The 27,521-nt window shown below is 40.1% G+C and overlaps 1 protein-coding gene across 1 annotated transcript; it reads right to left on the reverse strand.

The window, feature by feature from the left end:
* Positions 1-1,887: 1,887 nt before the first annotated feature.
* LOC145981439 (sodium channel protein Nach-like) lies at positions 1,888-27,362 on the reverse strand. Its single transcript, XM_083114672.1, has 10 exons — positions 27,265-27,362; positions 24,040-24,246; positions 20,988-21,144; positions 19,576-19,721; positions 17,617-17,746; positions 15,034-15,310; positions 11,427-11,480; positions 7,228-7,387; positions 2,313-2,419; positions 1,888-2,156 (listed from the first exon to the last, which is right to left on the reverse strand). The coding sequence occupies exons 1-10, from the start codon at positions 27,360-27,362 to the stop codon at positions 1,945-1,947; spliced, it is 1,548 nt and encodes a 515-aa protein (XP_082970798.1). The 3' UTR covers positions 1,888-1,944.
* Positions 27,363-27,521: the final 159 nt, after the last annotated feature.

Raw genomic sequence — 27,521 nt, forward strand, 5'->3', positions numbered from 1 at the left:
AGAATTCCAAAGGAATGTTGGTTTAAACAGATTCAACTCTCCCGAAGATCCCTCACAACTATAATGCGCTGCAGGTTAAATCACACTATCGTCGCAGCTCACCTTTACAAGAAGAATTTAGTGACTTCACCAGTTTGTTTGTGCAATGAATAGGGGAAGTGGGGGGGAATATGACCACCTTAAGACAAAATTTAAAATATTTCAATACTATAAGCAGCAACATTTCATAGGATGCAGTTTTTCTTTACAGCGTAATGAGATTTCTGAGGTTTGGAAATTTATTCCATGTCTCTGAATTATTTGATTATGAAATGCCCATCTTCCCCTTATCAGAATTCCTATGCCCATTTTACCCCGACTTGCTGTGCTCATATTACCACAACTTGCAACATTTTACGTAAGTTTGTACTACTGCATTCACAACGCGGGACACCGCGTGATGCCATTTGCCATTTGCATTGCATGCTCCTTTGTTGTAGTTTCGTTGTTGCTATGTAAGTTTCTCGCTATTTTATGTTATGCTCTGCTCAGTTCTTTACTCCAACTACTCTAAAATAACATCACTTGCATTTTGTACTATAATTTCTAACAGCACTTACCTTTCAACAGTGGCGTAGCGTTATAGTACGCCCGTACGCCCGGCGTTCCCAGATTTAAAATTTCAAAAATGCGTAAATGCAGTAAATCTTGACTAATTTCATATATGTCTGACCTTCATGGCATTATAATAGCTATTTTTCGCGATCCGCTTGCAACGCTCCACCAACAACACTTGTTCTAGCATTTTTTTCCAATGCCTTTCCTGGCCGGACGCCGAGCAGGTTCGGCGTAAAGGACCCTATATTCCTTGCTGCCTTTCTGGAGGGAAAGCTTGGATCTCTACAGCACGCGCCCAAATGCTCTCTCGTACGCCAGCGTATGGGGCAGAGGGCTATGTGATTGGTTCATGTGACCCTTCCTGCCTTCTGAAGCAGACGACAGCGGTAGAATTCCAACCCGGTTCTTTGCGCTCGAGCCACTCGTGCTGTGTGTTGCTACAATATGCAAAATTGACTGACGTAACTTTACCAAACTGAAATATAGCATTTCTTAATGGCCACTGCATTGTATAATTTATCGCACGAACAGCGATGTGCATTAAAATCTAATAGATCAACACAGTCTTTGTCAAATAAGTTGGTGAGTCCTCGTGGTAGAAGTTCAGTATCACTTCTGGTGTGAAGTTTGTGGTGAAGTATCATTTCTGGTGTGAAGCTGCGGTGAAGTATCACTTGTCAGTTTCGGGTAGAATCTTTAATCTTTCCACATTAATGGAAATCTCTTCTAGTCAAGTGTAGCTCTGATTACCAGCGGAAAAATCAGTGATGTGCCGTACACTAATTACGTCCACATGCGTTATCTATACGTAATATACGCGTATATGAGTTTACATAGACTACGTAGACAATCTAATCTACATTATATTTACAACACAATTCCTCTCTTGTCTTTATATCAACTGTGAAAAATGCTTAATTACATAAAAAAACAACAGATGGCAGTATAGTCTTTTCCCCATGTAATACTAGAATATTTCCTATGTTGCGTTTTATCCTCGGTTAGAAATTGTTCGCAATTGTAAAGAAGAGTACGCAAGGTTATTCTTACACATCTGTAACTGATACGTAGTATAATTTTGTTTTTCCTTTCCTAAGTCATCACCTTTCTCCATATTGTTTATATAGATTACGTGTATAAAATATACGTTTAGAGAGGGTACGGTACAATCGTTCATATCACTGGTAAGAATGCATAAAAGCATTTTCTAACATGTCACTGAGTCACGATTCTTCCTGATGACGACCATATCATCAACACAGTCAGTGCAGAAAATACTATACTAAAATTTCCAGCCCAAAGGACACCACATAACAATCTTGGAAAGTCATAGTTTTCAGAGACAAATCACCGTATGCAAGTTTGGTCAAGATTTGCCTGTCGTCTTTTGCATAATGTTGCCTTGTACTCCCCAAGAATGGTAGCTGGTATAACCATCTGCTTTCTCCTTTTCCTTCGCTTAAGGAAGGACACCAGGCGAAGAAAGAAGAAGTATGGAAGTTCAAAGAGACTGAGCAAACTGCCGCCAAGGCAGAGCCCGAAAATTCCTCCAAAGGAAGCTGAAAATGAAAAAAAAATCATTATTTTGAAAATAAAGTCGATATACCTCACCATGAAAATTATGTTCCTGACATATGCATGTGTCTAAGTAAAATTTCTGAATGAATATTTTGTACAAATTCTAATCAAGTTTAAAAACTGCCTTGAATACATACCCATCAAATTATCCCACGTTATTATCGCATCTCTTCTATATTTAATGACTGATATATCTCGATAGAAAACATGAACCATGGCGTGGTTCTTAAGGTTGATTCCATCTCTGTAAAAGAAAACAATTAAAAAACAATACTCTCTTTGACTTTTTGAAAATAATGTAATTTCAATTACACAGGGATGCATAGTTTGGATGTCTCGCAGATGACTGTTATCTCTGAATACTTTCAGCATGCTGATTCCAAAAATGAAATCCATTTCTACCCATCACGTCTATTTTTTTCAGAAAACAGCAATGTATTAACTGCCTTAATTTCACAATTAAATGTGTAGTTTCATCATTGTCCGAATAGATGGCTCTGTTCAGATTGTGCTAAAATATAGGATTTCCACAATACAAATTCTCCAATTTTAAACTGTAGATGCACATAGAATTGTATAGGGGAAAATGGGGTAGCCCCGGACATGTTCACACAGTGATGTGCTTCTTGGTAAGAAGATGCAAAATTGTTTTAAAACAAGCCTGAAATATTTATTTGGAATGTAATCTTTATTGACAAAGCAAAGTTATCGAAAGAAATACAAAAAGAAGTACATAAACAAGTGACAATACAGATCGCTACATTTTACATATTTTCACATATTGGCGGGTACCACCGGACACTTAAGATAATTGAAAAAAATCATATTATACACTTGGAAGGAACAATAAGAACACCTACCCAGGAAGTTTACAGTGATCACATGTGTAATGGATATCAGTTGATTCGATATCGGTGCAGTTGTCATGGGCCCAGCCATCGCAGGATTGACACTGAATCCAGCCTTCATTGAACGTTTCACAGCAAATGATGCATTCAGTTGTGCTATCCTGTTCGTCTGGTGGTATGTCCTCTTTGTTATTGTCACAAGCAAGCTGATCGTGGCCCATTAGCTTCTTGCGTCCTTTCTTTGCTAGTACATGTGTTGAGGTCTCCTTTCTTTCAAGTTGCTTCTTATATGGTGAAGATGTTAGTATCTCACTCACTGCAGTTCTTCTTGTTCGTGACGCTAAACTTCCCTTACGATTTTCTGGTAATGGTGATAACTTTTCAATAATGGAGAGCCCTTTGCTAGTTGATGGACGAGGAGATTCAGGTTCCTCGGTGACATGTAGAGAACGTGGATCCACTGCAGACGACGGAGAAGAAGCAGCCCTCGTTGCCTCCACCGCTGCTGAAGTTGAAGGTTCTGGGTCTTCACAGGTTTGCGGAGTGTAACATCTTTCAACGCGAGTCACGTTTGCGGGCAGGTAGTCAATGTCTGTAAATATATTACGGTTGAATGGATATATTCCAGTGCACGAAAATCCATTGAGAGCAATGCCCATGCGACACACCTTACGGTATGCCTCTGCAACAAGGTGTGCTACATCATAAACGGTTATATTTACTCCAGCATTCTTGCGCATCCACATCGAACAAACTTCATTGTATGCTCCTTTAAACGGTTTCATAAAAGACCTGTCAAGGGGCTGAGTATTGTGCCTGGTATGTGGAGGAGTACTGAGCATATGAATACTGTGATCCCTCGCATATTGGATCACTTTCAAATCCTTATGACTGCAATGTCCGTCAACAAGTAGCAGAACTGGAACGCTATCACACAGTTTCAAGAACGGCTACATTTTGTCCGGTGTTACCCTCCAATTGCCTGTCCGGCGCTACCCGACACGTACCATTCGACAATAACATGCCTCATACTATCACACAGTCAAATATATACTTGCGGTTTCACACACGATTTGTTCAAACCGTAACCAGTTCACTGACAACTATATGTGTTTCATTTACTTACCTTTATAATAGCAATGACCTTCCTTAAGTTACTTCGGGACGAACACCGCATACGCAGAAACGGAGCGGCTTGCAGTACGTCCGCTATTCTTCACCGACCAACTCCTACTACTTGCACGTGCAGGGTAGAACAAAGTCCTTTCTTTTTCTGCTGATACAGTGTTGCTAGCTCATACCGCTGTTTCGGAACTCACACTGTCCGATGGTACCCGATGTCCGGGGCTACCCGATTTTACCCTACATTTGAACCTCGTTCTACCTTCACAAGATACATTGGCACGAAAATTGTGAACTTTGAAAACGTAAGTTTTATTTTCGAAATCCCTCAAAACATTTTCCTTTTCAAAATATCCAAAACTCAATGTTATAATATCGTGGGTTGATTGAACTTAGTGACGTAGAGAAAAATCCTGACTTAGGGAAAAATGCTGACCCGACGGGAAAAAATTGATGTCATTTCCGTGATCAGCATTAAAAATATTCCCAGAATCGCCTATTGATTTGTAAACAACCTAAATATAACTTGTATAAATCTCCTTTGTTGCGTTCTGTAATATGTGTAATGGAATGGCGAATATGAGAATTTTCATTGTAAAATTATGAAAAATCATGACGTGATGGGAGAAATGGATGTCATGTGTGTGATGAGCATTCAAAATACTTCCGGAACCACCTATTAATTTGAAAACGTTCGAGTTTGTTTTCAAACATGCAGGGCAGTGAAAATGTATTAAAATCATTTTGCATTAGACATTGAATTGACATTGTTTCATATGAGTACCACATTTTATGATAACGGTTGTCCAAAACGGGGACATTGCCTCCTCTAATGTCATTTTTACACAAACAACCTTCTTTCCTGATAGTCTAGGAACTACTCAGAAAAGTTCTACACTTTTTTTTCTCATTAATGTTGGTGTCCCCTTTTTTGGACGACTCTCCATTATATTTCTTTATAAAACTTTCATTACATACACACAGGAAAGTTAATTTCATTTTTGCACGTCATGTGCATTCCTATAACATTAATACTGAAATAGACAGACACGGCTAAAATGTAGGAGTAGAAAATGTGAACACGTTGTTAGCCTTCTGTAGTGTTCCCGTTGTAACGAGTAGTTCTCAGCAACTTATATAATAGGGCGTTGACTCAAAAAGGAAGTAAAGTATGAAAGACTCGGGAAGCGGGAACACACGTCAAACACACACACACACTTGTCACATCCTCAGCACGAATAATTCAATCAAGTCCCCCCATGATATCAAGGGCAAGGTTACAGACAAGGTAGCCTACAGGAAGTTGTGGTGGCTTAGTGTAAGCAAGACCTTGGCCTTGAATATTCTGGGACTGACCCTAGTGATACGCATCGAAGGTCTACTAACCACAAAACCTTCACCATGACCTGAAAAACCAGTTCTCGCCCAGAATAGACAGTTCACGTAATTATCCACAAGGTTGAAAGCTCTCTCAGCTGGATTGAGGATGAAGACAAGGGCAATACCAGAAAAACCCTCCTGAGAATGGGTTCCTCAGTTCTTCTGTATTCCGTGACTCTGTGAGGCCATCTTGCTGCTGTTCATTGCTTCTACTGTCCTAGAGGGTAAGCCCTTAAATCCCTAAGTACAGTCACGGACAGTTCTGACTTGTAATAATTCCATTCAAACTCAATACAATCGGTACAACTTAGAAGTGGCCGTGGCTGTACAAGTTGCTTGGGAATTCTCTCTATTATAGTACAGTGAGGATCAAGTCACAATTAGGTTTAGTACATAAACTAGACTAGACACCTTCTGTCCCCTCCCAAATTCACGTAGAGGGACACATTTTATATTTACACATATAACATATTGTTTATGCCTACCTTGGCACCCAAAATGTATTTTATGTTTGCGCCTCTGAGTGACACACTTGTTAATCTGTCTTACTCATAAACAAACATGTCATATATGAGCGAATGCATTTTGTGTTTTACCATCTAAAGTACTAACTCAATTCAGTGCAGTTGCCCCATAGAGTTACACCGTTTTGTTTTTACTTTGCCTGCAATTATCGTCAGCAGTTAACTTATCCAGTACAATTAAATTTCTTATCTTCCTAATTAGCCAAAAGTGACAGAAGAGCTAAGTAAAATTAACCAAATCAATCAATCAGTACGGTTTTTCGATGGTGTACGGTATTCTAGACGAATAATGTGGAATCTGCATGTTTGGCTACCAATGATGCTCATACCAAGGTACAGCCTCAATGGTGGATTTTAAATTGAAAATTCAAGCACTTCTTTGGATTGAAATCTACATATTTCCAACAACTTTTCCATTTTTTACCACGTGTACTAATAAATGAGTTGGTTTTAGTTTTTGTATTTTAAGTCAACTTTATGCGGGGTCCCGGGTTCGATACCCGGTGGAGGTACAAGTGGTTCGGATCCCACTTTAAACTGTACGTCCAGTCCCGATTAGCTTTACTGTGCATAAAGTGGACTTAAAACACCAAATTAATTAATCAATCAATCAACTTTATGCGCATAGAGGCTTATCGAGTCTGGACTTACAGTTTAAATACAGATTCGAAACACTATGTGCCTCCACCAGGTATTGAACCCGGGACCGTTTGAGAAGTCCCTACCAACAACGGAGTTGTCCTATGAGACTGGATTTTTGAATCACCCTGTATGCACACACCCACACGCACGCACGCACACGATAGCAGCAGAGTAGACAGTAGTTTGTTTGAGTTGGGTTTTAAGACCACTTCATTCACAGATAGCCTAATAGGGAATGGACCTACAGATTAAAGTTGGATCTGAACCACTGTGCAATGCACATCAGAAGTTAGTAACGAAGGGACGCCAAGCACAAGCGAGGAGGCAACACCCACGAACAAGATAATTCTATTTTTGCTACAGATTCAGGCGCCACAGCGTCATTAGCATGCCAGAACTGCCATTTCCAGAGGGTAACACAAGCATGGGAGAAAGACACTTGAGTAACTTCCGAAAGCTCAGGCCCCCTGACCCCCTCCCGTCTTACATCCCATTATTATGCTTATTTATAACTTAAATGTCACCATTATACTTACAGGATTTCTGCTCTGTCGTAAGGGCTCTGAGTAAAATCATTGATGTCGGAGTCCACTGAGTACGACATGTACGAACATGGAGGAAAACAGTCGCAGTGCATTCCTTGCCTCTCAGCTTCGTCAGCGTCGCTGTGCGTGCTCGCAAAATGGCGGAACGAATCTGAAATGGCGCCATAAATGTCCAATACTTAAACTCAAATTGTTGGAATTTTACAGTATTAATAGTGGCAGAATATTAAGTGAAATAAGAAAATCAAGGAAATTCCTTTCACAATCTTACATATTACTTAATCACTTAATAATCATTTATGCATTAATTACTTGATTCATATGGTTCATTTTACTCACAGTGTTGAATCCAGTCACTTTCCTCCGGGGGACTATCAAACGTTCCGGGGGGGTGTACCCCAACCATCGACGGAAGTCAATTCTAGGGGGGCAAGGGGGTCAAACATTGACGGCCATGTGCACCTGCAGGGGGGCACAGAGGAGCAATAACCCCACTCGATTTCTAATATTATGCAAATAAAAATTAAATTTCGTAAAATATTGTTGCTCGCTTTGTTCGTAATACCTACTTTTCTCAGTTTCGTCAAGTTCAGAGCCGTATCTAGGGAGCGGCTGGAGTTTGCCAAGGATGCCAAGCGATCTAAATGAATAAATGTTGTAAAAGTGAAGTGTCAAGTAAATTTATTTGCACCCTATTAAATCAATATTGTTTTCAATTGGAAGAATTCGATATAAAATTTTCTTGCTCACCTTGCTCCTATTATTATTGTTTTCTGTAATGTAATGTATTTAAATAATATGTGTTATATAGGGTACCGGTATACAATTTAGTGTTAGCATGTTGCATATATGTATGTCGCTCCATGTTGCATATTGTAACACATATCTTGTACATGAAAAAGAATCATCTTCGGAATGCAATTTATCATTCATTTTCTGCCATTCAAAAATACAGTTTGTGTGCTTGTTTTCCATTATTAGCTAATGTGCAATTGACAGTGTTGAAAAAATATTTCAAATCGTTTGTTCCAAACAAATGCTTTAGCACAAACTTCAAATCCCCTTTTTGGGTAATTTATGAGGATAATAACGTATTTAATACTACTACTACTATCACTAGTAATAACAATACTAAAGTCAATATTGTTGTTGTTATTATAGTGGTACGTTTATCCTTGTACTTGCCCACTCCAGACAAAAATTCGTGGCTGCGGCTCTGACAGGCACCAAATTATAACACTATTAAAAAATACTATCGATAAGACTGCACAAACACATCACTATTCCACAACAGTTGCCTGACTAACTTTTAAATACCTGCAAGACGTTGAAAGTCGTTACAACAATAGAATAGAAACTTACATTTTACAAACCTTGCCACTGTAGGCTACATGTGTTCATTGTTGCGTTTCAATGGTGGACGATAACTTGAATTCTTTAAATTTGTTCATTATTACGAAAACAACCAGGAAAGTACATTTTATGTTAAAGTAAATGAAATAAATCCAAAGTGAATATGGTTGTGAATTTCTTAGATATTGTACGAATGTTCTAAAAGGTTATTGAAAGTCTGCAGTTTTCTATTTTCGGAGGGAATTCTCAGCCCTCGCCGGGTCACCCCCTGAATTCATCACTGCGTGGTCAACACATCGCAAGTCTAACACAGGATTGTACTGCCTGTGGGTTTAAGCGTCAAAGTCTTGTTAGTGAGTAACATTTAAATTAACGATGAAGTTGACTTTAAATGCCGTCAGTGGTCATACCATACTTATGTATAAATTTTACATGTAATAGTGTGCAGTTTTTTTTAACACATGTAAATTTTAACTTGATATTTGTTTATGAGCATTGGTCATTAGATTGCAGTGGGAATATAAATAAATATTTTTAAGAGCACAATCCACGTGATGGTAAGCTCACAATTTCGCCATCACAGGTTCCTGGTTCGAGTCCTGGTAAGAGCATCGGTGTTTCTTTGTGGGCGAATCTTCATAACTTTCTTCTATTCGTCACTCACCTCCACCAGCCTTGTTCTGATTTTTCAACTATGGCTGACATCGAGAATGTGAGGAAACCTGTGTGTTTTCATGGCATGATGTAAGGCACTGTGTAGAGCATAACCGTATTATAACTATACAGGATGGGGAAGCTGAAAGTACCACAGCGAATAGTTCTGAAACGCGAAGTTTACGGCAGTTCTGACGTCAGGGATGTAAATGTGGTTAAGGGGCCCAGTCGCCATCTTGAAGTCCGCCATCTTGGATTCGGCAAATGTTCTTGAAATGGAAAGAGGGTCATGTAATACATGATTTCAGGCTAGAATTGGCTCAGAAATACGAAACAGAAGTTGTTTTCTACATAACTGCATTCTGAAGAAAGTTAGTATTGACCGAAGTAGGATTGTCAGCAATTTAATGGCAGGTTGTTATCCTTGTTCCAGGTGAATCAGCATGTCACAAACTCGTCAAGATCGCATAGAATGGTGCTGCTGAGTGGTGGCCTCAGAGTGAGTGTGGGCGTCCGCATTGCCCAGCATCCAGATTTGCCACAGACATCACAAGAAGATGTGGACCAAATTCAGGGAGACCACCTCGAATAAGAGACGAGAAGTGCCATTGATACGCGGTTTTCGCACGACTCACTTGTCAACACTACCAGGGTCGTTTCGGAAATAACCATGTGGTACGATAGCAGGACTGCCGTGGCAGCGAGCCCGCAGCCGTCATAGGGCAGTCTGAACTTTGTTTTGTTCAACATTATTACAATGTCAATCCGTATCTCCGTCCTTATTTGTACTTGCATTATGTAACGCAGGCCCGTTCAATTTCAAAAACATGTCCCTTCGTTCGGGACATTTGATAATTGTCGGAACCCCGAATACGTATGATACTTTTCTGACCCGCATTGTGTTTGTCGTTTGTGCGAAAGCCGTGTATCAATGTCACGTCTCATTTCTTAATCGAGGTGTTCTCCCTGAATTTGGTTCACATCTTCTTGTGATGTTTGTGGCAAATCTGTATGCTGGGCATTGCGGAAGTCCACACTCACCCTGAGGCCACCACTCAGCAGCACCATTTCTATGCGATTTTGACGAGTTTGCGACATGGTGGTAATTTTACTGAACAAAAAGGGGGGGTTTGCCCCCGCACTAAGCTATACCTTATCTACAAAGGGAAATATACTGTCTTTGCCCCCCTAGTTTTGGCACCTTGACCCCTGGTTTTGTTACCAATCGCCGCCACTGCCGTTGCTTGAACATTCTGACAATTAAAAGTTGTTCAAAATATTAATTAATATTAGTGGGTAAATATCCCACTCCATTTATATGCATCAATTTACCAGAGTTTTGTTTTAAAATATTAAAAAATTACATCAGAATATAAACATACGTTATGTGATTACAAAAAGTGGCAAAAAGTGGAGGGGCAAATGCCCCCTCGCCCCTTCGCTAATCAACGCCACTGCTGATGCCGATGTATCGGTATAGGAAAGTATATGTTGCATTTTATTAACGATACCAGCCGATACTTTTATGGCGTTTTTCATTGCTCGAGGGTTCTCAATAATACCGTGCCACACTTTAGTGGAATCGTATTATCCTGTAAGTTATGCAACATTCAATGGAAACTTCGAACTTTGCATAACTTACAGGATAATAAGAATCCACTAAAGTGTGGCACGGTATTTTTGCGAACCTCAATGAAAAACGCCATAAAAGTATCGGCTGGTATCTGTAATAAAATCCAACTTTCCGATATCGATACATCGGCATCAGAAGTGGCGGTGATTAGGGGGGCGAGGGGGGCAGTTGCCCCTCCACTTTTTGCCACTTTTGCCCCCCCCCCCTCACCATGCGAAAACTTATCTACGAGGGAAAGTAAACTGTGTTTGCCCCCACGGTTTAGTACCTTGCCCCCTAGTTTTCGAACCCAAACGCCGCCACTGGACATCACTATAGGATCATTCCTAATAGCAATGGTAACTTTCCATATAAAATGTAGGTCTAGGTTTTATGAGGAATTTAAACCATAGGCAATTGATTTATTTGATGTTTCAAGTCCACTTTATGCACAGTAAGGGTAATCTGAATTTGATTTGCAGTTTAAAGAGGGACCCTAACCACTATCTGCCTCCACCGGGAATCGAACCCGAGGCCCCAAACAATAGATAAGGAAACGAATTATACTTACAAACATTTTTGGCTAGGCATGGAACATGTTCCAGAGTGCACACGTTATCATTTCCTGAAAAATGAAGAAAATTATGTTACTAGTTACTTACTAGGAGGAGAAAAGAAGGAAGAAGAATGAAGTAAGAAAGAATAAGCAAAAAGAGCGTGAGATAAGGAGTCCAACCACTTTCCAGATGAAAGAAAATGCTTATCTAAATCGCCTGTCAGGTGAAACAACAGTTGACAGGAGAAGGCCACCTGCTGGAACACCTAGAAAAGAATGTTCCAGATAAACAACTTTATAATATTCTTGTGTCTGGAAGGGAATGATTTTTGTGTATTTATATCTTCCTGTTTTGTAACTTATTTTATTTATAACACCATTAAGCCTTGTTTCCATGATATGAAAAACTCAATATGCTGGCCAAGGCAGAAAGTTATTTTATTATAAAACATAAACTAAACGTAACGTTTCAACCTTCTAGCAAGGTCTTCTTCAGACTCTGTACCAAGTACAAATGTAACAAGGTACAAAACAGGACAAAATATATACACAAAAACTGCCCTACAGACTATTAGAAAGTAGTTCTGGAACAATCTAGCAGGTGGCTTTCCCTTGTCAACTGTACTTTCACCTGAAAGAGAATGTGGTTGAACTCTTTTGTATCTTGTTACATTTGTACATGGTGCAGAGTCTGAAGAAGACCTTGCTAGAAGGTTGAAACGTTACGTTTAGTTTATGTTTTATAATAAAATAAAATCTGCCTTGGTCAGCATATTGGATTTTTGGTTATCATGGAAAAAAGGCTTAATGGTGTTGTTACTAGTTAGTGAAAATTTCAACATTTCTAGAACAAAATTAAGCTCGAGGTTTACAGATCAAAAACAGTTGATAAGACCTTTCTTTGATCCAAACCCTGGAATAAAGAAGCTGCCTCTCTGCTGTACAAAGTGTGTGTGATAGAGAAGAAGAGGGAAAGACAGATTGAGCGAGGATGTAAAGAGATAGGGAGAAAGGCGGAGTGACGAAAGAGAAAGAAGGATGAAGAATGGAAAGTACCGGTGAGAGTGTGTGTGAGAAAAGGAAAAGAAATGTGACAGAGATCAAATTTTACAACAATGAAAGAGGTTCTTACTCCACGAAGTCTCTATTGCTTCGAAATGTTTCCTCTCAAAGATAAGAATTGTTTCATCTAGCTGTGCTCCTAATCGAGAGCCTGAAGCATTGGACACCAGAGAAAAGACATGAACATTCATTTTGGCTCGTTTCTTCTCTCTGATTTCTCAGTCTGTGTTTCTTCTCTATTTCTCTTCCTTATTTCAATATTTCCTTCTCTTCCTTACTTCAATATTTCCTTCTCTTTCTTATTTTAATATCTCCTTCTCTTCCTCTCTCAATCTGCATTATTGGTCTGTCTGTGTTGCTTCATTTTTCATCCTAATTCCTTACTCCCCTTTTCATTCCCTCATCTCTCTTTGCTTTTATAGTCTGTTTTGCTTTCTTATTTCTTATATACACACATCTCTCTCATTCACTCACTCTCTATTCTTTCTTAGTCTGTATTGCTTCTTAATTTCTCATCTAAAACTTACAGTCTCTGTCTCACTCTATCTCTGTCTGTCTGTCCGTCTGTGTGTGTGTGTGTGTGTGTGTGTGTGTGTGTGTGTGTGTGTGTGTGTGTGTGTGTGTCTGCTTTCTGAGACTATGTTGCTTCATTTTTCATCCTAATCCCTCAGTGTCTCTTTCTTCCCATTTCCCTCGTCTTTCATGGTTTGTTTTGCTTGTTTATCTGTTATCCTTATCTTTCACCCACCCACTCTCTCTCTCTCTCTCTGTCTCTGTACTTCCATTGTCTGTTTTTCATCTTCATTTCTCATCTTTACATTTCACTCACTTTCTTCTTTCGTGGTCTGTATTGCTTCTTCATTTCTCTCCCAAATCTTAGTATCTATCACTCCCTTCCTTCCCCCTCTCTCTGCTTGTGTGTTTGTCTCATTTCGGAGTAATTAAATCCTAATCCACCCCTCACTCTCTCTTTCTCTACTTTCATTGTCTATTTTCCTTCTTCATTTCTCATCTTTATCTTTTACTCACTTTCTCTCTTCTCTCTGCTTTCTTGGTCTGTATTGCTTTTCATTTCTCACCCAAATCTCCCAGTCTTTCTCTCTGTTCCTCTGTCTGGGTCAATCCATATAAAGTCATACAACATGGTTGCTTGGCCATTTTTAGAAAAGTTTATTTTTTGCGTGGTGTGAGCCTCATATGTTGACAGTTCAGAACCACTGTTATTTTATTTTTACTGTCACCGATTTGAAGATGACGGGCATTATTTTATCATAGCGCGCGTCATTTTCTGCATTCGTAAGCATCAGCGGCAACTTTTTTATCTCAGCTCTGGTAAGAGTCCTACGACAATGAGACAACATCTGTGATGTTAACCACATTATAGGCTATAATTATATTTGTGTGTAATTTTATAAATATTATTTCTTCATAATAAATTTTAAGGTCAAAAGTTTATATTTTAATCACTCAAAATGACATTTTTGTACATTTGTTTTAGGTAGAAGGCAGTTTGTTTTGCACTTGAATTTTTCTGTGCAAATACTTCTATACCAATAGTGTGTGTCAAAATTATTTGAAGCTTGAGACTTTAATCCTTTTTTTTCTACAGGGTCGTAAACATGTAAATTTTGTTAAAAAATCCAAGTTCAGGGTTAAATATCTCTGGTGGGCAGTTATTTAAAAATCTGAAATATGTACACAATACAGTACTCCATGATAAGTAACTCCAGTAAAAATTTTGAGTTTGAGATTCAATTGGCTTAAGAGATACAACACTCGGGAAAAAAAATCAATATTTTGCACTAAATATTGTATGCCTAATTTCATTTCTTATTAACATTTTGTGTTAAAATTCTGCAAAGTGTAATTTGGTATGTCTATCAACAATATTAAAATCCTGAAATGGCTCTGCAATAAAGTATATATACGAGGGCGTGCTGAAAAGTAAAGCTTCCTATGCTTTAATTTTTTTGGTTACCTTGTAAGCGCATTTTGGATTTTGAGTAACCATACATTGCACTTATAAGACTTTCCCGCTTCTCCATTGAAGGTTTCAAACTTGTATCGCCAGGGGGTGCTGAACTATTGCGAGGAAAATGGCAGCATATAACTATTGCAATGTCGGTGGAGCGCCTGAAGTAGGGTGCTGTAATCGAGTTTCTAACCGCAGAAAATGTGCTACAAATTGACATTCATCTGAGACTGAGGGCATTTTATGGGGATGAATGCGTATACATCAGTACTGTTCGATCTTGGGTTTTTCATGCTCGTAAAGAAAACCCCAGCTGAATAACTCTCAGCGTATGTGAGAGAATGGAGTGGAAGGCCGCGTACTGCAACTGATGGAGGTAATCGGAATCGTGTTCAGCTGGGGTGTTGTATCTCTTAAACCAATTGAATCTCAAACTCAAAATTTTTACTGAAGTTACTTATCATGGAGCACTGTATTGTGTAACTTACCAGAGCTGAGATAAAATAGTTGCCCCTGATGCTTACGAATGGAGAAAATGACGCTACTGGCGCTGAAAGCTAGAATGAAGCGGAAAGAAAAGTCACTCACGATTTTTGGAATAGTAGAATGGAATGCAGTTGCAGATCCTTTGGAACTCGTCCATCTTGCACTCTGTGATGCAGGTGGCGTAGCTGTAGACGCTGGTGGTGCGTAGCTTCTTCTCGTCGTCGAACCAGCAGTTCCTCTGCTCCACGCTGAGCTCCTTCAGTTGGGGAGGGCTGTAGGTAGTCGAAGGGACCACTGCCAGGAAGACCTCCTTCTTGGGAGCGATGAACTTCTCGACGGCCATGGTTTCGGGAAAGTCGTATGGATAGTGAAGAAACACCTGAAAAGTCACACACACACACACACACACATATATATATATATATATATATATATATATATATATATATATATATATATATATATATATATATACACATGGCTTATATATGCACATACGCTCACACACACAAGGTTTATTTTGATTTGCTTGTCTTCCACTTTTGGCTAATCGCAAAGATGAGGAACTTTACATGGAACAATTGTTAAGGGTGGGACACGCTACTTTTTATATTAAAATGCCTATTCTACTGATAGTTAAGCAACATTTTTGTTACAGTTTCTGTGCAATGAAATATGAAACTTAACACTGTTGATTAAACATAACTATTTTTAAAATACTTTTCCAGATTTGTAGCTACAACTGAACAATTTTGTGTCACGGGTAGGACAGACGAAACATTGCCTCTTCACTTAATAAGTTTATTTTAATTTCTGTGAACTGTCAAATTATTTAAGACAAAGAGATTGTAATTGGCCTTTGAATATTCTATTGGAGTTGAGGGGGAAATATAAGAGTTAAAGTAGAAATTAATTGTTTCTTGTGTCACGGGTGGGAAACAATAGAAAACAAAAGTAAATTAAATAGTTAAAATAAACGAATAATATGTAAAATTCCTTCTACCTTCTAATTTAATTAGCTATGAATAATACAGGGTGTCCGGTCTTCAGGTAAACAAACATGCTATAACTTTCGAATGAATTGATAGAAATGTGCAAGCAAATACTCATTCGATAGGAAATATCTTCAATATTTTATAGCCAACATGGCAAAACTGCAACTGTCATGCTGCGCGCTGCATGATGGGAAATCGCAAAATCGTTAGGTATCGGAGCGCTTGCTTGCTTTGTTATTCAAGCTGAATTGAAATCCGTTACACGTGTTCAGCGTCGTGTCAGAATGGAATGGAATGTGGATCGTCCCACATGCAAAACCATTTACGAGTGGGACAAGACTCGAAAGGAAACAGGCAGGTTTTTCTTTATTGGCACATGAACACTTTCAGCTTTCTTCTACGATTATGATCAGTTCATACATAGTTTCCTTTCGTTATTTGTAGCTTGAAACGTGAAAATTATTTCATTCATAACATGGCTGCTTATGAAATTCTGCTCTTTTTATTTGTATACCTAACAGTTTTGCGATTTCCCATCATGCAGCGCGCTCCGTGGCAGTTGCAGTGTTGCCATGTTGGGTATAAAATCTTGAAGATATTTCCTATCGAACAAGTATTTGCTTGCACATTTCCATCAATTCATTCGAAAGTTATAGCATGTTCTTTTTCTATACCTGAAGCCCGGACACCCTGTACTTCAATTTTTTATGCAAATGACAATTTTAGATAGTTCACTCAGAAGATAGAATGAAGTTACAGCATTGCATTTAATTTTGAAGATTGAGTACAGGGGAGCTCTCACATGGAATGACCCCCCATATGTTTCCTCGTTGAACAATTCAAAACACATATCTTAGTGAATCAAACGTAAGGCAAAGTTCCAAGTTCATATAGCACCATGCCATGATGGCATTTAGGGGATGTTGTGATCAGCACCACGCTCCGGCCGCCTTTACCCCCAAGAGTTGTCTCCAGGTGCCAATTGATTTGAGGCTGGATGAGCCTCAGAGCTGCTTTATGCGGGGACAAAGCCAGACAATTCCTATCAAAATTGTTGTTAAAATCATTAAAATAAGAACACAAAAGTTGATTTTGAACCAGGATTCGAACCCGGGACCCCTGATTTTGTAGCGCGCTGCGCTACATCGTGGAAGCTACATAGACAAGGGAAAAGCAAATATTAAACCCTGAACATTTCAGTGTGCCAGGAAAGGCATAGGGTGGAAATAGGGTATCAGACATTCACAATATCGGTCATTTATAGCATCTCTATGGCGTAATGGTAAGGGGTCCCCGGATCGATACCCAGTGGAGGCACATGTTGGCTTAGATCTTGATTTAAACAGCAAGTCAAGTCCCAATTAGCTTATAGGTACATAAAGTGGCTAAAACTCTAAATGTCGGCCACACGTGAAAATGAAGTTATCAACACCACGCTCCGGCCGCCCTTACCCCCATTATACATATATAAAACATCTTGGAGACGGTAGGTTTTGCGATCCTACTTAAATGTAAATTATTGTTGACAACAAAACACCAAACAATGTACGTACCCATTATTAAACAATGCAGATGTACTCGTTCCATTTCAAGTTTGACTTTCTTACCTCTTAAATCGCAGCCTGCGTAAAATGTAATAATTCTCAGAGTTAAACAATGTCTTGAAAGCAACAATTAAATATTTACGTACCTTAAGTCCAGGGAATGAGAACAATGTTGCGAAGTATTCTTCCACTTGTAGATCGAGTAGTAACGTCAGTCCAACATGCATCCCCGAACCAGTAAGCCTTTGAGGTTTGGCAAATTCTCCACCGTTGTTACTTCACGCATGAAAAATAGTATGCAATTACTAAAATGAAAATGTTTGTTATTGAATTGATGGTTACCTCTCTATTGTTTTATTGCCACCAACTTACATAGACTAAATACACCCACGAATATTGAATAGTTATATGAAGATATGTCACTTACTAACTAACCTATAAGTTATATTTCTAAATCTAACCCTCAACTACAGTTGTGACGTCCCACGGACCGCTGCGTTCCGTTTGCTTGTTACCCCTCCATTCATTTTGACCTTGAGGCTACCTCTCTTTCAGTAGTACCTTCCTCAACTTCAGTGTTCTGTGAAAGCGTGAAGGGAAATGTTGCATTATCTGCTTCTGTAGTGTTCTATTTCTATACTGCTGTCCCGCGGACGTCACGACTGTGTTTGGGAGTTAAAATCACCGACGATTTATTACGATCAATAGACAAGAGAATTGCAGATTTTTTATTTGTGGCATATACTGCATAGAGGGACCAGTGGTTATGAAGAATGAGTTTTAAACAATAACTAAGGACTAAATTCACGTTGATCAGCTGTGCCTAAATACTAAGTTAAGATATATTTTGGCTTAGTGAATTTGTTTTCCTTAAACTCACATTATAAACAAAATACTATTTTCGATAAGTTAAAAAAATAATGTTTCGCTCTCAAAATGTGTAATTGTGTTCAGTGAATAACAAAGCATACAACATGATTAAATTCACATCTTTTAAAATAAGTCTTGATATATTTATATTCCTTTTTTCATAGAGGTTCTGTGGACCGCACGACTGTGTTAGTGCCCAAAATGTTCACGACTGTGGTTAAGGGTTAAACGAACTTCACCCCCCCCCCCCCCAAGGTCACCACTACTACACCTAAAGACGCAACAGCCTTTTGAGTTTGTGTTTTTAAGTCCACTTTGTGCACAGCAAGGCTAATCGGGACTGGACCTACAGTTTAGAGTGGGATCCGAACCAGTATATGTCTCCACCGGGTATCGAACCCGGGACCCCTTGATTACAAGGCGACGACGCATTCTGCCATTCAATCCAAGCAATAAATATTTCCACAGTTTCCAAAATATATTGCTTTACGTTAGAGGTCACGCAATATAAACCTTGCGAGTAAAATTCCACCAAACTTTTAAAGCAGTTTCTTGAAAGAGACTTGTAATAGTTAATACTCGTCTGGTTTATCGAGTAGCAGTCTCCCCATTTATACAATAAATAAAAATAATAAACAAATTTTATTCGAAATATATTATTTTTATTAATTTACATTTTATTGTTGTATAATAACATTATGTACATGATAATAATAATAATAATTATTGTTATTATTTGCACTATTCAACTTAAATCAGGGGCCTGATCATTGACAACGCCAATGCTGTCACATCGCCTGTTTTCTGGCCTACGAAATAGAAGCACGCTATTTGTTTTTCTGTTTTTCTTTTCAGGTAGCTCCGGAGTGGTTACTACATTGCGCTACGGCGGCAGTGGTCCCGGGTTCGAATCCCGGCCTGAGCATGGGTGTTACATTCATCAATTTCATCATATCATCACTCATCCCCATCTTCGCAAAGTAGCCAAAAGTGGCACAAAAAGCGAAGTAAAATTAAGCAAATCAGTCAATCAATCCAGTCCTCTTCAGGCAGAGAAAGTTTACGAAATTGTGAAACTTTGTCATAAAAATGTATGCCATGTATATTTTATGCTCACATAGCCGGGACTGGACCTACAGTTTAAAATGTAAGCTGTAATAATTGAGATATCGGAGATTGGAGTAGTTGGTGTCACATTTCACATCGCTTTTGCTGTGATCTCCAAAGAATCGTACCTGTCAGTGTCTCCAACTTGGGCTAAATAGTTGAAGGAGCAGCAGAAACCTTCAGTTGTTTTGGTAACCTTGAACCTCTCAGTGCAGTTAAACAGCTTGCTCTTCCATTTGCATCTCACCAGCAGTTCGTCACATGGCTGCACCAGCTGGAAGAGAAAAAACATTTTGAATCAACACTTCCATATTTCTGATCTCTCTAACTTCTTCCTGATGTATCTATTTCTCAATGTTCCCTTACTCTATTTTCTACTTTTATTGTGTTCCGTCTCTTACTCTTACTATTCCATTCTGCTTCCACCACTCTCTATCTTAACTGCTACCTCTCCTTCATTTCGCTATCTATCACCACTTTCCTATTCTACAGCTACCTGTTCTCTCTTTGTTTTTGCTTTCTTTCTCTGAATATATGTTTCTGTCTGTTTTGTTTTGTTTTGCTCTACGTGCCTTCCTGCTTCATATTTCTCTTCTTCGCTTCTTTCCTTTCCCTTTGTCTGTTTCTTTCAGTTTATTCTTCTTCTTTCTTACTCTTTTCTCCTCTCTTTATTCCCCCTTTCTGTATCCCTTGTTCTTGTTTCTATACTCTCTCTCTCAGTTCTTTCAGCCCTCTCTTTCCCTCCTCTTCGTTTCCTTCTGTTCTTTTACAAAATGTCCCCGGAATCTCAAAACCTAGCTAGCGAAACCAAGTCTCGAAGTGACTCGAGCAATGAACGCGTGTGAGGGAACGGTTGTGTGGAGGGGGAAACGACTGCAGCCTTTGGAGCATGTACTGCTCCTATCCGCCCTGCTCGCTTTCTCCCTTCTATACCGTTATGCGCTTCCTTGCCCCATGCATTGCCTGTATAGAGTAATACCTGTCTCGCCCCTCTTTCTGAACGTTTCTTACTGTTTGCTTTCTCATTTTCCCTCACTGTTCATTTCTCTTTATCTCACCTCTTTCTCACTCTTTCCCCTCTGTCTCTCTCTCTAAGCACCTTTCAACTCTCATTTGACTTGCCTTTTCCTTCTTTCCTTCTATATCTATCTTCCTCTGCGTGTTTCTTGCTACTTCCTGTCTATTTTCCCTCACTGCTTCCTAATATCTCTCTCCCTCTCCTCCTTCGCACTCATTCCCTTCTTTCCCCCTCTTTCTCTAAGTGTATTTCAATACTCTTCTTCTCTTCTCTTTGTTTCCTTCTGTACTTCTACCTCTCTATCTCCCCCTCTCTCTTCCTGTGTTTGTTTTCGTGTTGTTGGCTTTCTCATTTTTCCATCTCTATTCCTCGATTTCTTTCTCCGTCTCTTTCTATCACTCTTCCCCTTCTCTCTCTGCTTCTATCTTTCTTCTCTCTATTCTTTCTATCTCCGTATCTGGATCTTCTTTCTTCCTGTCTATATCTCCCCTCTACACTAACAACTACTAGAGATAGACTCACCAATCTCATGACATCCTCCATCGTGTAGTTGTTCGCCCTGATCACTTCCGGAACAGCGGTGTTTGCCTCGAAGCTCAAATCTTCCGGATATATAAGGTCTGTGAGCTCCATAAGAAACTTCAGAACTTGCGACTTGTTAACTCCTTGGGAGAAATTTCTGCCAGGAAGAATGGTACAAGTCATTCGTCTGCTTAATAATAATTTTCAAGGCATTGCATATTAAAGTACAAGGTGCATTCAATAAATAACCGGAAAGGTATAAAAAATCTAAAATACGACCGTGATTATTATGTGTTTGTTATTTTGTGAAGGCATCTGGAAGCTATTCATAGCTGGGGCTGGCACGCCTGCCTCGCGCACGGGACGCTGGGAAACAGTTACACAACATGGCGGCACCCTTACAAGAGTGCTCCAAGCTGGAGTAGCGAAGTATCGTGAGATTTTTGTTGAGTGAAGAAATGCATCGCCGCATGACAGTTCAGTACGGTGACACCTGTATGAGTCAATCACAAGTGTACGAGTGGGCTGGGAAGCTCAAACAGGGCAGTGTTGAAAGATTCTCCTCGTCCAGGTCGCTCTGTCACTGCAGTCACGGAAAGCAACATTTCTCAAGTTTAGGACTTGAAACGGGAGAACTGCCGTATTACAGTCAGTGAAATTGCTTCCCAGATGGAAACAAGTGTAGGATCAGCCCACCATGTCAGTCATGACGTACTGAGGTTCAGGAAAGTGTGCGAGACGTGGGTTCCGAAACGTTTGACACCGAAAATGAAGGAGAGACGTGTTGATGTGTGCAGGGAGCTTATGCGCCGTTATGAAGCTGGCGGTAAGGCATTTCTTCATCGTATTGTCACTGGAGATGAAAGTTGGGTTCATTTCTATGAACCAGAACGTACGAGGACAACAATGGAATTGCGACATCCTTCGTCTCCCAGATCGAAGAAGGTGCATGCTAGACGGAGTGCCGGAAAGGTCACGTTAACTTTGTTTTGGTACCAAAAGGGGCAAATTCTTGAACATTACATGCCCAGAGATCATAATGTAAACAATACCACCTACTCCAACCTCTTGCGCGAAAGACTGAAACCAGCCATTCTGCAGAGACGACGTGGTCTGGTGTCCACTGGTGTGCTTTTGCTCCATGACAATGCGAGACCACACACTGTCAGTGTCACATTGTATACCATCCAGGACCTAAAGCTTGAGTGCTTACCCCACCCTCCATATTGGCCGGATCTCGCACCTTCCGATTTCCACACCTTTGGCCCACTGAAAGATGGGCTAAGTGGATCGAGGTTCCAGAATGATGACGAGGTCCAATCAGCGGTGCATGAGTGGTTACGCACGCGCCATAAATATTTTTTCCCCCTGGGAAATCAGTGAGTGCCCTTATGCGCTGGCTTAGGTGCATTGAACTAGGGAGGACACATAGTACTGTAGTTCTTTTGGTGGTTGTAATAAATATTTGCTACAACATATTTCCTGTTATATATTGAATGAACCTTGTATATGGAAATAATAATACAATAACACATAGAATGAAGCATAATTTCTCCTTTTTACAAAATATTTACCAATCTTTAATTTACAATTTCTGATGTTCTTGCAGGTGTTCACGTTCGGAATTCTAATAATTATTAATCACCAAAACAAGTGAGGAAAAGATGTTTAGTAACAGATATTAAAAATACAGGGTGCCCCACAAATCACTGTTCTTTCAATGAACAGCCTGACATTTTGTTTCCTGTTTTTACTTTCTAGTTACGTCTATTCTTTATATCGTATCACGCCGAAGCCGTGACTCGAACCCAGGACCCCTGGTCTCATAACTCGATAGACTAATCACTTCATAAAGGGGCCCGGTTGTTACTTTACGTCGTTTTCTCTAGTTTTAACCGCAATGATGAACCGATGAAGTGGATGATTCGACTAACAGAATGACACACCCAGCATTCGAACTTGGGTTTTATAGTGTGTCGTGCTGACCAGACTAGTTCCTAGTGCATTGCTCGTGCACATCAGCAATAACATGGACTCCCCAAACACCCAACCTAATCCAATTTAGACATCTTAGCATGGACATTCATGAATTGCAAGGTTTATCAATACAAAGCCAGTGCTCTATTGAAAGTAGTAATCTTACCGAATCAGTCGTCCTTGTAATATTTATGTTTATCGCCATTGCTGGACAATGGATGTAGATCATGAGTACAGTAAAACCTCGTTAATCCGGATCCGGATCCTAATAAGCCAGACTTCGCTTTTAAAAAGCAGAATGCAAGGTTTTAAATGTGGCTAGAATTCAACAGGAGAACTTCCCAAAGAAAAGGCAGTCAACCACTGATGAAATTCTGTTTCCCGTAGACTTTGTACTGTACTGTATAGTGTATTTAGGCCTATGCCCTTTAAATACACCATAATAAACGTGTTTTGTTGCTATAAACGGAGTTTTAATGCACTTTCTACTGTTCCTTTAGGTTATTCCAGTTGATTCGGACTTTCGTTAAACCGGTCAATTCACCCCTCCCCCATTAGTGCGGATGAACGAGGTTTTACCGTATTATGGATAAATATACAATAAATTACTAAAACAACCACAAGAAAACTTGAACATGAGGTTCAACAACATACACCAGGTCAGCCCTTACGCCCCATATTATTGGAATAATGTATTATATATATTTATTGTAAAGCTAAGCGTTACTGACATCACATGATCAAAACGGTAATTGTAATTAATTTACTTCTACAAAGTAACTGTCAAAACACTATAGCTCTCTCCACGGAAACAGTCCAGTCAAGGTCAGAGCTTCCCCTTGCATCCTCCACACCCCTGGCCCTCCAGGTTTGCCACACTTCTTCTAATCTGCTCAGTCGCAACTTCGCGCGTTGTACAAATGCGGATGATTTCGTCGGTTGAAATTGTTGCTCGTTGGCAACACTGTAGGTGGGTGGCGTGACCTTGACTGGACTATTTTCATGGCGAGAGCTCTAGTTAAAGCTAGCAAAGAGTGAAAATAAAGGGTTAAGTAAAATGTACGAAGCAACTTACAAAGAATCCGCAAACTGGTGAGCTTTGGAGTTTTGTATTTTGTTGATATTGCAGAAGGTGACAGCTGGGAAGAACACGTTGGAGATTGAATAATGGGTCGACTCGACGGTGGTGATGGTAGGGGTGTGTCGGTACCTTCCGTAGACCACGTGGCACAGGTAGAAGCAGAACGTGAGGCCAGCCGCGGTGGCTACCACCCACACAACCCTGCAGGAGGAAGACACATTTGTATACACTCTATTATATACGAGGGCACATCGAAAATTCTTTGCCTTAATTTTTTTCACCCGAAATAATAAGCATGCAGGGATATCAAAATATAGGAATTGTTCTATGTACCTTGCACTATTTTTCCACATTGTCACCACAGCGGTTCAGGCATTTGTCCCATCGCACCACTAATTTGGAGATGTCACTCTTGTAGAATTCGGCCTGTTGATGGTTGAACCCTCGCCGGACAGCGGGTTTTGCTTCGTCGTTTCAAATGAACCTCTGTCCTGCCAGGATTTTCTTCAGTGGACCAAACACGTGGAAATCACTGAGGGCGAGGTCTGGACTATACGGTGCATGCTCCAGAATCTCCAATTCGAATGACTGAAGTCTGTCGATGGTCCTGTTTGTCACATGAGGCCTGGCGTTATCGTGGAGGATAACCACATTGTCCACATCGAGAATCCCTTGACGCTTTCTCATGATGGCAGCTTGCAGACGCGAGAGTGTCGTTTGTCTCTTGCTCCATAGAAAACGAATAACACTACGCTGCTCATACGAGGTGGACGTGTTGAGTACTACAGCCATTTTTGTAACCTGACAGCAGCGCCGTACCGCGGAGCAGCCGAAACTAAACGCCGGGCTATTCCAAGAAAACCTGAATCACACTAATATTTCGGCTGAAAAAAAGGGGGGATTGACCCTCGCATATATACTCTATTATTGTATATTTTCCCCGGAATCTGAGGAGCAAGCCCGCGCATAGTTGCAGAGAAGAGGTGGAAACTGAGTGGGGAGATCGAAGCAGTCTCGCGTCAGTAATTGCGCAGTGACTTGTTTTGTTCGCTTCTTTAAGAGATAGTCGAGACAGAGTATAGTTTACATGCGCAGACGTAGGGATATTTGACACTGAAGCAACAAGAGACACGCGTCGCTTGAGGATTTCACAAATAGAACGAAGGCTTGTGCGGCCTGTACTGTGAAACGTTGCTGATGATTGGCTCGTTCCCAATTGACATGTGCCGCAATTCACACCAAAGCGACAGGTGGCACGTGTCGTTTGAGTATTTCAACAATTGAACGCGGGTTTTCGCATGCCTATTCGGTTTGAAACGTTGCTGATGATTGGTTCGTTCACGAGCGACACGTATCGCTTGTCGCGTTGTTGTGAATTCTCCCTACGAGTTATGAACGATTGTCGGCACCGGCGGCGATTAGGGGCAGTTGCCCCTTCCCTCAATTTTCCAACGAACTATGGCCTCTTAATGCTAAGCCTTGACTACCAAAAAAAAAAAAAAAACTGTTCTTGCCCCCCCAGTTTGGTACTTTGATTGATTGATTGATTGATTTGCTTTATTTTATTTCACTTTTTGTGCTACTTTGGGCTAATTTGCGAAGATGGGGATTGATGCTATGATGAAAATTGGTGAATGGACATTCACAAACATCCATGCCCAGGCCAGGATTCGAACCCAAGACCCCTGGCGTCGTAGCGCTATATGTTAACCACACACACTCTCTCTCTCCCCCCTCTATATGTGTGTGTGTGGCGAGTGTACTTACGCACACACTGAAAAATGAATAAATTTCTTATAAAAACAGAAAGGTTTTTAATGTGATTGAATTTGACATTTTGGGTACGTCAACACTTAGGCAGTCACATTATACGGGATCCAGCCCCTTACCATATAACTAGAATATAACGGAACTGTAAAGTCGGAAAACTAAAATATTCTTACCTAGGCTAAATGCTAGAGGCTGTAAAGGGGCACTCAGAACATCGTAACAAAGCGTAAGTCTGTACATTTTCTAAAAGCTACAATCTGACCAAGGTTCATTCACTTATTCTACCAGCCAGTTCCTCTTCTTAGGCATTTAAGAGTCTTCCTGGGATACTGGTGTAGCAAACTGCTCACAGGTAAACATTTTGTAATTTTGCTAAGATATAGGAAGTCAAAACTTGATGAATCGGCGTGGAGGAAGTCTCCACTGGTAGAGGAATAGAAGAGACAGGTAGAAGAATCACTCTTTGGATTGGCTTGGGTTAGTGAACAGCGTTCTTCGGTTTTGGTCTGCGAACAAAGTCAGTGTTACTGACTTAGCCTGCCAAGCAAGCCCTCAGTACAGGCTTACACTTCGCTCTACCATCAAGGATGAATGAATGAGTGAGCTATATTCCCATTAAGATCCTTCATACCTAAGGGTATGATACGACATATAAGGACAAAATACAAAACACACACACAGCCCTCCAAAGAATTATACTGGACGCAGGTCCAGCCGACAGAGCCTTGTTAGTCTATAAGATGCAGTTCAGGATGTACTACGTGAAAGTGAGGTTGGCAATTGGGTGTACTACGTGGAAGTGAGGTTGGCAATTGGGTGTACTACGTGGAAGTGAGGTTGACGATTGGGAGTACTACGTGGAAGTGACGTTGACAATTGGGAGTACTACGAGCAAGTGAGGTTGACAATTGGGAGTACTCCGTGCAATTGAGGTTGACAATTGGGTGTACTACGTGGAAGTGAGGTTTGACAACTGGGTGTACTACGTAAAAGTGAGGTTGACAACTAGATGCACTACGTGCAAGTGAGGTTGACAATTGTGTGCACTGCGTGGAAGTGACATTGACAATTGGGTGTACTACGTGGATGTGATGTTGACATTTGTGTGTACTACGTGGAAGTGAAGTTGACAATTGGGTGTACTACGTAAAAGTGAGGTTGACAACTGGGTGCACTACGTGGAAGTGAGGTTGACAATTGGGTGTACTACGTGGAAGTGAGGTTGACAATTTGGTGTACTACGTGGAAGTGAGGTTGACAATTGGGTGTATTACGTGGTTGTGAGTTTGACTATTGGGTGTACTAGGTTGAAAGTCACCTCTTACGCCCCGAACATTTTAATATGAATACGAGAAACACAGAATTGCTTTATACAGACTTAACTATACACAGTCAGGTGCACAGAGTAATAAATCATGCACTAATCATAAAAAATACATTATAGCTTACCTTTCAACAATTGATACGTCATCCTTGGTGATATACTTGAATCCATGGAGTGACGTGTCTTCACAATAAGACTTTAACAACTTTCCAAAGAAAACCATTTGGATTTTTTTATCTAACTACACAGTACATACCAAGGGAAGGATTCTCATGATCCGAACATTGGAGTAAACTCACATGCTGTAACAGAAGGGAAAACAATACATTATTCAGTGCATAACATTATAATGCAAGAAGATTGTTTGTGTACTTTCACATTA

Source organism: Lepisma saccharinum, chromosome 29 (assembly GCF_977018435.1).
Source record: "Lepisma saccharinum chromosome 29, izLepSacc3.1, whole genome shotgun sequence".
In the NCBI taxonomy this organism is placed as follows: Eukaryota; Metazoa; Arthropoda; class Insecta; order Zygentoma; family Lepismatidae; genus Lepisma; species Lepisma saccharinum.

What these genes read in the sequence shown, in the direction of transcription:
- LOC145981439 (XM_083114672.1), bottom strand. Translation starts at nt 27,362, where the DNA reads ATGGTTTTCTTTGGAAAGTTGTTAAAGTCTTATTGTGAAGACACGTCA. An exon ending in CAAGTTGGAGACACTGACAG is followed by an intron (nt 17,747 to 19,575) that starts GTACGATTCTTT and finishes TCATGCGTGAAG; the next exon opens with TAACAACGGTGGAGAATTTG. An exon ending in ATGCCTAGCCAAAAATGTTT is followed by an intron (nt 7,388 to 11,426) that starts GTAAGTATAATT and finishes GCGCCATTTCAG; the next exon opens with ATTCGTTCCGCCATTTTGCG.